This window comes from Chiloscyllium plagiosum, unplaced genomic scaffold (assembly GCF_037043375.1).
Source record: "Chiloscyllium plagiosum isolate Xiang-an unplaced genomic scaffold, Cpla_swu_hap1 HiC_scaffold_28, whole genome shotgun sequence".
In the NCBI taxonomy this organism is placed as follows: domain Eukaryota; kingdom Metazoa; phylum Chordata; class Chondrichthyes; order Orectolobiformes; family Hemiscylliidae; genus Chiloscyllium; species Chiloscyllium plagiosum.
The window spans coordinates 2,272,524-2,283,677 of record NW_028270166.1 but is presented as its reverse complement, the minus strand read 5'-3'; the positions used below and the strand labels follow the sequence as shown (position 1 = coordinate 2,283,677).

Below are 11,154 nucleotides of genomic sequence, written 5' to 3'. Positions count from 1 at the left end.
TGCCCCTCACCAGGACCCCGGTGGGGGGTGTTGCACTGGGTCATGCCCTCACCAGGACCCCGGGGGGGGGGGGGGGTTGCACTGGGTCATGCCCCACACCAGGACCCCGGGGAGGGTGTTGCACTGGGTTGTGCCCCTCACCTGGACTTTGGGGGGGGGGGGGGGGTGTTGCACTGGGTCGTGCCCCTCACCAGGACCCCGGGGGGGGTGTTGCACTGGGTCGTGCCCCTCACCAGGACCCCGGGGGGGGGGTGTTGCACTGGGTCGTGCCCCTCACCAGGACCGGGGGGGGGGGGGGTGTTGCACTGGGTCGTGCCCCACACCAGGACCCCGGGGGGGGGGGGGGGGGGTGTTGCACTGGGTCGTGCCCCACACCAGGACCGGGGGGGGGGGGGGTGTTGCACTGGGTCGTGCCCTCACCAGGACCCCGGGGGGGGTGTTGCACTGGGTCATGCCCTCACCAGGACCACAGGCCCCAGGCCCCGGGTCTAATAAGCCTGTACCTGGGGGGAGAGCAGCAGCTGGCAGCCGCTGTTGACGTGGGTGAGCACCTTCTGTTTGAGCTGAGCCACCTGTTCCCGCAGGAGGCTGGCGGTAGACGCGAGCTCCGAGTTCTGACACTTGAGGCTCTTCACCTTGTCCTCCAGCCGGGAGATACGCTCCAGCTTCCGCCGGCGGCACTTGGAGGCGGCGATGCGGTTCCGCAGGCGCTTCCTCTCCGCCTTGATGCGCTCCTGGGTGTCCATGTCGATGGGGGAGAGCGGCGGGCTGTCCCCGAGGCCCGACACATCGGGCACGGTCTGCGGCTCGTCCTTGGGGGCCTGCAGCCGGGCCTGGGGGCACAGCGGCTGCCCGAGGGCCGGGTACGAGGCGGGGCCGGGGGCCTCGGGGCTGTGCCCCAGCACCGGCGCCTCAGGGGCCGGCCCGCTGTACGTGCTCAGGTTGGTGTAGACCGGCGGCTCCGTGTGCTGCAGGCCAGCTCCGGCCGGGCCAGGGGGCTGTGAGGCCGGGCCTGCGCCGTCAGCCGAGCCCGGGGCCTGAGGCCCACTCAGCTGGTTCTGTTTGTGAAGGTCCTCCAGCGCTTTTACAAAACCTTCCGCGAACGAGTTCTGTTCGTCCGTCACCGGCCGCGAGTAGAGCCCGGGAGCCGGGCCGGGGCTGGTGGTCACCAGGCCGCTCGATTGGATGATGAGGCGCTCCAGGTCGGGAGAGGCGAGCTTCAGGAAGCTGAGGTCCGGGGAGTGTAGCGCGGCCGCCGCCGCCGCCGCCGCGGCCTCGGCCTCTCGCTGGCTCTTCACGCCGCTACCGGCGACGGGCAGGCTCAGGGTCTTTTTCATGGCGCGGGCGGAGCTCAGGCTGTCCTCATGGTAGAAAGGCGTTTCCATTCCCGGGGCCAGGGCTCGGAGGAAGGTGCGGGGCCGAGCCCCGGGCAGCGGACAGCAGTGAGGAGCCGCCGCCGCTGGAGGAGGCCGGAGGCCTGGGGCTCACTCCCGGTCCGTCCCCCCGGCAGCTTCGCCGCGGTCTCTGCCGCTCACCGCCCCCTACTCCCTCTTAAATAGACTCGGACACGTGACTGCCCGCCCCATGAGCTCACCGCCGCACCCTCCCATTGGCTGTCGGTGACGTCGTCCAGCGTGGCTCGTTTACATACTGCGCTCGGATTGGCCACTTGTTGCCTAGGAGATTATTGTTTGGACCAAACAGCGCGGGCTCGCGGTGACGTAATGGCTTGGGGCGGGACGCGAGGTGAGCACATGATCCGAGCATTTAAGGTGGATCGGGAGGAGCGACTCGGCCCATCAGTTACATACTGGACTGACAAAATTAATGTGACCACTCTGCCTCCATAGATGCTGCCAGACCGGCTGAGGTTCTGGATTAATGGTGCTGGAAGAGCACAGCAGGTCAGGCAGCATCCAAGCAGCAGCGAAATCAACGTTTCGGGCAAAGGCCCTGGGCTTTTACTGCTCCTCGGATGCTGCCTGAACTGCTGTGCTCTTCCAGCAACATTAATCCAGAATCTGGTTTCCAGCGTCTGCAGTCATTGTTTGTACCCGGCTGAGGTTCGCCAGCAACTCCTGCTTTTGTTTCAGATTTCCACTATCTGCATTTCTTTGTTTTACCAAAACCAATTCTCTGGTCCCTATCACATTGTTGCTTGTGGGATCCAGCCTTTAGAATAAAATAGAAATTTATTGTCACATAATTTACATAAAAAATATAATAAAAAGTTTCATAAGTCACCCGACTATGGCGTGTCAATGTCAGAAGTCATGAAAAACATTTCCAGCACTTCAATTTCAAAATAGTTCATTGGCTCTAAAGCATGTTAGAGTGTCATGAGGGATGTGAAAGACACTGCATAAATGCAAAAAGAAATTACCAGAGAAACTCTTCTTCTGAGGATGATCACTGGACTTAAAATGTCACCTCTGTTTCTCTTCCAACTGAAGCTGTGAGACCTGCTGAGTTTCTCCAGGACTTTGTGCTTGTCTCAGATTTCCAGCATTTGCTGTTTTTTTGTTTTTATATTAGCCCGTCATGTAGGTTTTATTTGATTGCAGCTATCCAGGCAGATCATACCATACAAAGTCCATCAGGGTAGCAGAACAAGCTGGGGCTGTTTTCCCTGGAGTGTTGGAGGCTGAGGGGTGACCTTATAGAGGTTTACAAAATTATGAGGGGCATGGATAGGATAAATAGACAAAGTCTTTTCCCTGGGGTCGGGGAGTCCAGAACTAGAGGGCATAGGTTTAGGGTGAGAGGGGAAAGATATAAAAGAGACCTAAGGGCAACTTTTTCACTCAGAGGGTGGTACGTGTATGGAATGAGCTGCCAGAGGAAGTGATGGAGGCTGGTACAATTGCAACATTTAAGAGGCATTTGGATGGGTATATGAATAGGAAGGGTTTGGAGGGATATGGGCCGGGTGCTGACAGGTGGGACTAATTGGGTTGGGATATCTGGTCAGCATGGACGGGTTGGACCAAAGGGTCTGTTTCCATGTTGTACATCTCTATGACTCTATGAACAGTGCAGAATGCAGTGTTACAGTCACAGAGAAGGTACAGAGAGAGGGAGAGGTCAGCATTAACATTTAAGAGGTCCAGTGTTGGCTCTCTGTGCAAAAGCAACTCAGTTTACGCCATTCTCTTTGTTTTTCCCCAGCCCCAATCAGTCTTTCCTTCTTGATAATTATCCAATTCTGTTTTGAATGCCACAATTGAATCTGTCTCCACCAGCCCTGAGGGAGTCTATTCCAGCCACTAACCTTTTGCTGCGTGAAAACACTTTCCCTCAAGTCATGTCTTAGTTCTTTTGCTAATTACCTTAAACATTGGCCTCTCATTCTCAACCTTTGGAAAAGGTTTCTCTCTGTCTTTCTATCTGGAATCCACCACCCCATTATTTTGAACACCTTCATCAGATTTCATCAACTTTCCTTTCTATAAGAAAAAGCTTCTCCAATCCATTGTCTTTATTGAAGTTCCTCATCCCTGTAATAATTTCCATAAATATTGCTCCACTGGCTTGTTTGCCTTCACCTACTTCCTGAAGCACAGTGCCTCGATCTGGATTCAATACTCCAGCTGTGATTGAACCAGTGTTTTATACTGGCTCATTAAAACTTCTTAATAACATGGGGGAAATGACCAGATCAGAGACATTCCCATGGTGGGGAACGGAGGGAGCAGTGTAGGAAAGGAATTCTACTCAGACTGGTAATTTGCAAGGAAAGTGCATTTCAATGGGCCATTTCTCATCGTTAGGATTTCCTAAAGGTCCTTACAACCTAAGGATTACCTTGGAAAGGCAGTAACTGGTTTAATGCAGCAGCTTGCAGCGTACAGCAAGATCAGAGAAATAGCGAGAGCAATAAATGATCAGATGTCTTCCTTGATCATATGAACAGAAGGAGGAATGTTCGCCCAGACACAAGGGTTTGTTCCCCTGAACTCTGCTTGAGAAGTGACCGTATTACCATTAGCAACAGCTGAATGGGCAAAAACCTCCTTGATTTAACACACCCTGAGAACTACACTGAATGGTTCAATTGTAATGTGCAGATTAAACACTTTTTTTTATTCAGGTGAGTATAAATGTTAAAGATATACATATTTCCATTTTACTAAATTTTTTTTGGGAGTTAACATGAGTCAATGTTTGTGACTGAGAGTTACACCAAGCACACCCACTAAGATCAGACTGCCTGAGTTTATTTTGCAGAGTGACACAGGATACAATTTGCAAACCACAAGGAGTTGACACTCATCCGGAATTGGTGACCCTTGATCGGTCTGGAACTGAGTGTTGCCATGACTTCACTTCCTTCACAACGAGAGAGAAATGAAGTAAAACACAGCTGGAAACACACAGCTGTTGACTCATGATCAACAGCTTATTGTGTTGGGTGGTAGCCTTTGTTACAACGACAAGGGGAAAAGACCAGAGATTTTCCTTCAGAACTCCAAGCATTTCCTCTCATGGCAAATAGATCTACAAAAAGCTACGAAGAAAACTACCATCTCCTGTTCAATATTCCTGAAGATGTTGCCTCTCCCTGGGGTACGGGGTCCCCCTCCACTCCTGAAGGAGCTGATTCTCACTTGAGGGTGCATTTTGAATGAAGTTTTGCAAGGCAGAGCTCACTTTGAGAACTGGAAGTAAGTAACGCCTGAGTCAGGGTCAGAGAGTGTGGACTTCGTATGGATCTGGCTGGTGTTATGGAGAGTGAAAGATGTTGTGGAGGGTATTTCAGATAAACAGTGTAATCTCTGAGAAGTGGGTGTGGCGTCAGGAAGGATGGAAAAGAGTTGATCTGGATATCATCACTTGGTATTTGCAAGTGACAGGAGTTTGGGGGAAAGTGTGTGGGACAGGAGAGGTGTGGAGTGATGTCAGGAAGAGGCAGCTGTGCCAGTATGGGGAGTGATCCACTTGGAACTTGGAGCTGAGTAGGTACAGGATCCGTGGACAGATGGAGTGGTTAGCTCAGTCTCAGACAGTGACATGGATAGTTATGTTCTAATCACTTTGACCTCAGTGACCTTTGCCCCAAGAAGTGGTGATACTGAGCTGTAATGATATTGGTGATCAGTGAGTTGGGGGGAGGGCAGGAGGAAAAACGTAGAGAATTATTTTCAAAACAAGAAGAGGGTAGACTGCCTCCCCTCACCTCAGGTTGGCCCAAAGCACTTTACAGTTTCTTACATGAAGATCATTGGAAGAAATGTAGTGCCAGTATGCACCCAGGAAGATTCAACAAGCAGTACTCAAATATTGAGATCTGGGAAATGTGCAGCAGAGATTGAGTGGTGAGAGCAGAGGTTTTATCTATTGGGAAAGATTGAACAGTGGCCTCTTGGTATGGCGATTATGAAAGCTTTTGGCAGACTTGATAATTCATCTTGTGGGCAGGACTGGAACCCAGGGTTATCAGTTAGTTCAGCCTGTTCAGCAAAAGGAATCTCAGTTACAGCAACAAACCTCAACATTTCACTCTGTATTCCAAGGAGTCTCAGAGCAGTCAGTCTATTCAGTGGCTCAATTGCTCAACCCCCTCACCCACTATCCACCTCTCTCCTAGAGCCTGGATCATTAATCCCAGTTGAAACTTTATTGCTGGAACAGCACAGCAGGTCAGGCAGCATCCAGGGAACAGGAGATTCGACGTTTCGGGCACAGGCCCTTCTTCTCCTGTTCCCTGGATGCTGCCTGACCTGCTGTGCTGTTCCAGCAATAAAGTTTCAACTTTGATCTCCAGCATCTGCAGACCTCACTTTCTCCTCATTAATCCCAGGACAGGCTTGACCTGGCTGTTAGTCAGACAGGTCATACTGACTGTATTTAGCCTGATTTGTAAAACAGCTCTGAGCAGAACAAGAGAGCCCCCTTAAAGAGAGAGTGAGGATTCACATTGGAAGGCACGTCAATGTTATTTATAGATGGTGGACTCAGTGCCAGAAACAGAAGCCACAAACTCTGAATTTGTTCAGTGTGCATTTGAACAGTTCCCAAATCAATCTGAACTTCAAGCTTTGTATTAAACATTGAAGGGTGGCAGGAGTTTATCAGATGAATGCTCGTTAGGTAAAGTACAATAGGATGGGGCTGTCGTAATTCCCAGTTCTGTCACGGAGACAAACTCTTTTCCAACCTTTGCCTCTGGGGATAAAGCAGAATCTGAAATGCCTTGTTAAACATTGCTCCTTTAAAACGTCATTGCATCGCTGCAAACCGCCCTCACAAACAAATCCAGAAAGTTTCATTTGATCTTTACAGAGCCTGAGTGAAGGAGAGCAGCGTGTGGGCAGAATGTTCCATACTGCCTGACTGTAAAAACATCAGAGCCCTCACCATCACAGACACAACTACAACAACTCACCGTCACCTTGCCTCCCTGCATTTTCCTGAACTGACCAGGACCAACAATCCCCCCTTTGCAGCATTCAGCCACAACTGGGCAAACTCTCTGCCTAAACAAACAGGAGAGAGAAAGGTCATGCTGCTACTGCTGGACAGGACAGTGTCGAGAAAGCTTTACTCTGTAGCTAACCCTGTGCTGGGAGTGTATGATAGGGGCAGTGTAGAGCGACCTTTACTCTGTATCTAACCCTGTGCTGGGAGTGTATGATAGGGGCAGTGTAGAGCGACCTTTACTCTGTATCTAACCCTGTGCTGTCCCTGTCCTGGGAGTGTTTGGTAGGTGCGGTGTAGAGGGAACTTAACACTGTTTCTAACCCCATGCTGTCCCTGTCTTGAGGGCAGTTGAGTGACTGTGGGTTGGTTTCTGTGAACTGTCTGGGTCCTGTTTGTGCTGGATGTGCCTGAACACTGATTCGGTGTGGCAGCTCATGACAAAGGAAGAATTTGGTGATAAGTTTTTGGGCAGAGATGCCCAAATATCTTCACATAAACACTGCCTTAAATCAGTTCCCAACATTGTCTGTAAATTCCAGAATGAAACATTGATAACCGAAGTGCTGTTGGGTAACACCTCACCTTTTGAACCCATGGTTAACAGCTCAACAGGAGCAGCCAATGGACTGGAATTCACTCAGAGAGTCTGGGACACACCATACTATACTTGGCTGATCCGGAAGTGGCGCAGTCAGCTCTGCACTCTGCTGCATGGGACAGCCACACTAGATCCTCTGTTCCTTCCCCAAGAACAGGGTATGAACTAGGGCTCCAGCAAAAGGGAGAAAATCTCCCTCCACATTTTACCTTTTTTTCCATCTCCCTGACTCTGTTGCCTCTGGTTCCTCCCAAGAGAGGCAGAAAACCTGACCTCCAACCTTTGACACCCAGACAGACCCCCACAGACCTCCCAGCCACACCTCCCATACCCTTAGAACCTCCTAAACCCCAGACACACTCCCTTTCACCCACATCTTCCACCCCCCAGAGACCTCCCACAGCCCCAGACATACCCAGACATTCCTCAGACATACCCCATGCCCCCATATATAGCCCTCACCCCCACATACACATAACCCAATTTCCCTCACACCCAGACAACCTTCCAAACATTTTCACACTCAGACATGGGCAACAATTCACAGACTGATATCCACGCAGACACACACATACACACACAGAGTTGAGTAGACACTGTACCACATAAGCTTACAAGGATAACTGTACATAAAATACCAATTTGTGTTTAAACATCGTTTGAGATCAATGATGTTGGAGGACTGAAAAGCTGTAAATGTTGCACCTTTGTTCAAAAAAGGGTAAACCTGCACAAAACAGTGAGCTTCAGGTTTTAGACTTTGTAGTCCAGCACAATAAGAACACTCACGAGGATAAATGTGGATTAATGAATCAATTCAATGTGGCTTTCTGAAAACCAATCATAGCTAACTAATGTAAATGATTTTTACTCACGATGTAAAACAGTTGACGAGGGTAACACAGATTGAAAAATTCTTTCATGGGATGTGGGTGGAGGCATTTGATGCCAAGTCCCAATGCCCTTAAAGAGGGGAATGTGCACAAACTTCCAAAGGCATTTGATTATGTGTTTTATAAAAGGCTTGTCAGCAAAGTTGAAGTCCATGGAATTAAAGGGGTCAGAATGGATTTGGGATTAGCTGAGATTCAGGAAACAGGGTGACTGGCTGTTTCTGAGACTGGATAACAGTTCATTGGGGAGTTCCCAAGACACTGTGCTTGATCCAATCCATTTGATGTGAGATAGTTTCTGACCTCATGTGTGCTATTACCAAGATCTAACCTTCTACCTCCGTGTCACCTTTGATTGCCCGGTTTCAGCTCAGTGACGACTGACACCTTCCCCATTCCTTTTGTTCCCTCTAGATCTGACAGTTCTGACATTCTCCTTCTCTCCCACATTCTACCTTCCGTAAACTTGGGATCATCCAAAACTCTGCTGTCCATGTGTCCTAACTCACAGTGAATTCAGTTTCCCAACACAGCCTCTGCACACTGAGACACACTGGGCCCTATCAAGCAGAATTTGTCCATGACCTTGTGCCCCTCCCTTGTAATCTCTCTCAGAGTGTAGTGTTTCTCCGTGGTGTGGCCAATATACCTACAATTGCCTCAGCCCCGAGCTCTGTAATTCCTTCCCTGAACCTCTCCCCTTCTCCACCTGTCTCCCCTACACCCCTCTCCATCTCTCTCCTCTCCCATTCTCTCTCTTCTCCTTCTCATCTCCACTTCTCTTCCTTCACCTTCTCCCTTTTTTACTTCCCTTTTCTCTCCCCCTCCTCCCCACTCCTGCTCTCTTCCACTCTCCCTCCTTCTTCCCCTCACCCTCTCTTCATCTCACCACTCCCTTGATCCCTTTCCCTTGCTCTGTCTCTCCTCCTCTTTCTGAATAATTAGATGATCAGATAATGTAAGCAGATCATGTAAAGGTGTAAAACCAAGTGGTATTGTTGTGGGTGATTTTAACTTCTTCAATATTGATTTGGACTTCCTTAGTCCAGCAGCTGAGATGGGACAGGATTTGTAAGGAGCGCCCTGGAGGGAATATATAGATAGTCCAACTGGGGAAGGGGCCATACTGGACCTCAAGCTGGGGAATGAGCCTGGCCAAATGATCAAAGGTTTGGGAACAGTGATCATAATTTCGTAAGTTTTAAGATAGTTATGAATTAGGACAAGACTGATCTTAGGGTGAAAGTGCTAAATTTGGGGGAAGGTTAATTACAACAGTATTAGACAGGAACTAGAGAAATGAGATTGGGGTGGCTATTTGAGGGTAAACCCATATTTCTCATGTGGGAATCTTTTCAAGGCCAGTTGACCAGAAATGTTTTATTCATTCACAGGATGAGGGCATCACTGGCTTGGCCAGCAATTATTGCTCTTCACAGAGGACACATGAGTCAAAAATATTGCATGGGTCTGGAGTCATATGTAGTACCGACCAGGTCAAGATGGCAGTTCCCTTCCCTAAAGTGACACTAAACGAGTATTTTGCATCAGTATTTATTGTGGAAAAGGACATGGAAGATATAGAATGTAGGGAAATAGATGGTGACATCTTGAAAAATGTCCATATTACAGAGGAGGAAGTGCTGGATGTCTTGAGATGCATAAAGGTGGATAAATCCCTGGGACCTGATCAGGTGTACCCTAGAGCTCTGTGGGAAGCTAGAGAAGTGATTGCTGGGGGTCTTGCTGAGATATTTGTATCATCGATAGTCACAGGTGAGGTGCCGGAAGACTGGAGGTTGGCTAACGTGGTGCCACTGTTTAAGAAGGGTGGTAAAGACAAGCCAGGGGAACTATAGACCGGTGAGCCTGACGTTGGTGGTGGGCAAGTTGTTGGAGGGAACCCTGAGGAACAGGATGTACGTGAATTTTGAAAGGCAAGGACTGATTCGGGATAGTCAACATGGCTTTGTGCATGGGAAATCATGTCTCACAAACTTGATTGAGTTTTTTGAAGAAGTAACAAAGAGGATTGATTAGGGCAGAGCAGTAGATGTGATCTATATGGACTTCAGGAAGGCGTTCAACAAGGTTCCCCATGGGAGAATGATTAGCAAGGTTAGATCTCATGGAATACAGGGAGAACTACCCATTTGGATACAGAACTGACTCAAAGGTAGAAGACAGAGAGTGATGGTGGAGAGTTGTTTTTCAGACTTGGAGGCCTGTGACCAGTGGAGTGCCACAAGGATCGGTGCTGGGCCCTTTACTCTTTGTCATTTACATAAATGATTTGGATGCGAGCATAAGAGGTACAGTTAGTAAGTTTGCAGATGACACCAAAATTGGAGGTGTAGTGGACTGCGAAGAGGATTACCTCAGATTACTACAGAATCTGGACCAGATGGGCCAATGGGCTGAGAAGTGGCAGATGGAGTTTAATTCAGATAAATGCAAGGTGCTGCATTTTGGGAAAGCAAATCTTAGCAGGACTTATACACTTAATGGTAAGGTCCTAGGGAGTGTTGCTGAACAAAGAGACCTTGGAGTGCAGGTTCATAGCTCCTTGAAAGTGGAGTCACAGGTAGATAGGATAGTGAAGAAGGGGTTTGGTATGCTTTCCTTTATTGGTCAGAGTATTGAGTACAGGAGTTGGAAGGTCATGTTGTGGCTGTACAGGACATTGGTTAGGCCACTGTTGGAATATTGCATGCAATTCTGGTCTCCTTCCTATCGGAAAGATGTTGTGAAACTTGAAAGGATTCAGAAAGGATTTACAAGGATGTTGCCAGGGTTGGAGGATTTGAGCTATAGGGAGAGGGTGGGACTGTTTTCCCTGGAGCGTTGGAGGTTGAGGGGTGACCTTATAGAGGTTTACAAAATTATGAGGGACATGGATAGGATAAATAGACACAGTTTTTTCCCTGGGGTCGGGGAGTCCAGAACTAGAGGGCATAGGTTTAGGGTAAAAGGGGAAAGATATAAAAGAGACCTTTATAGATGGCACGGTGGCACAGTGGTTAGCACTGCTGCCTCACAGCGCCAGAGACCCGGGTTCAATTCCCACCTCGGGCAACTGTCTGTGTGGAGTTTGTACATTCTCCCTGTGTCTGCGTGGGTTTCCTCCGGGTGCTCCAGTTTCCTCCCACAGTCCAAAAATGTGCAAATTAGGTGAATTGGCCATGCTAAATTGTCCGTAGTGTTAGGTGAAGGGGTAAATGTAGGGGAATGGGAGGGTTGCTC

General features: G+C 49.1%; 1 protein-coding gene across 1 annotated transcript; it reads right to left on the bottom strand.

Moving 5' to 3' along the window:
* Positions 1-398: 398 nt before the first annotated feature.
* Positions 399-1,509, bottom strand: LOC122565119 (transcription factor JunD-like). Its single transcript, XM_087975877.1, has one exon. It carries the CDS (start codon positions 1,383-1,385, stop codon positions 489-491), a length of 897 nt encoding a protein of 298 aa, XP_087832003.1. The 5' UTR covers positions 1,386-1,509; the 3' UTR covers positions 399-488.
* Between the last annotated feature and the right edge of the window lie 9,645 nt (positions 1,510-11,154).

Coding starts and splice junctions, on each gene's coding strand:
- LOC122565119 (XM_087975877.1), bottom strand. CDS start 1,385: ATGGAAACGCCTTTCTACCATGAGGACAGCCTGAGCTCCGCCCGCGCC.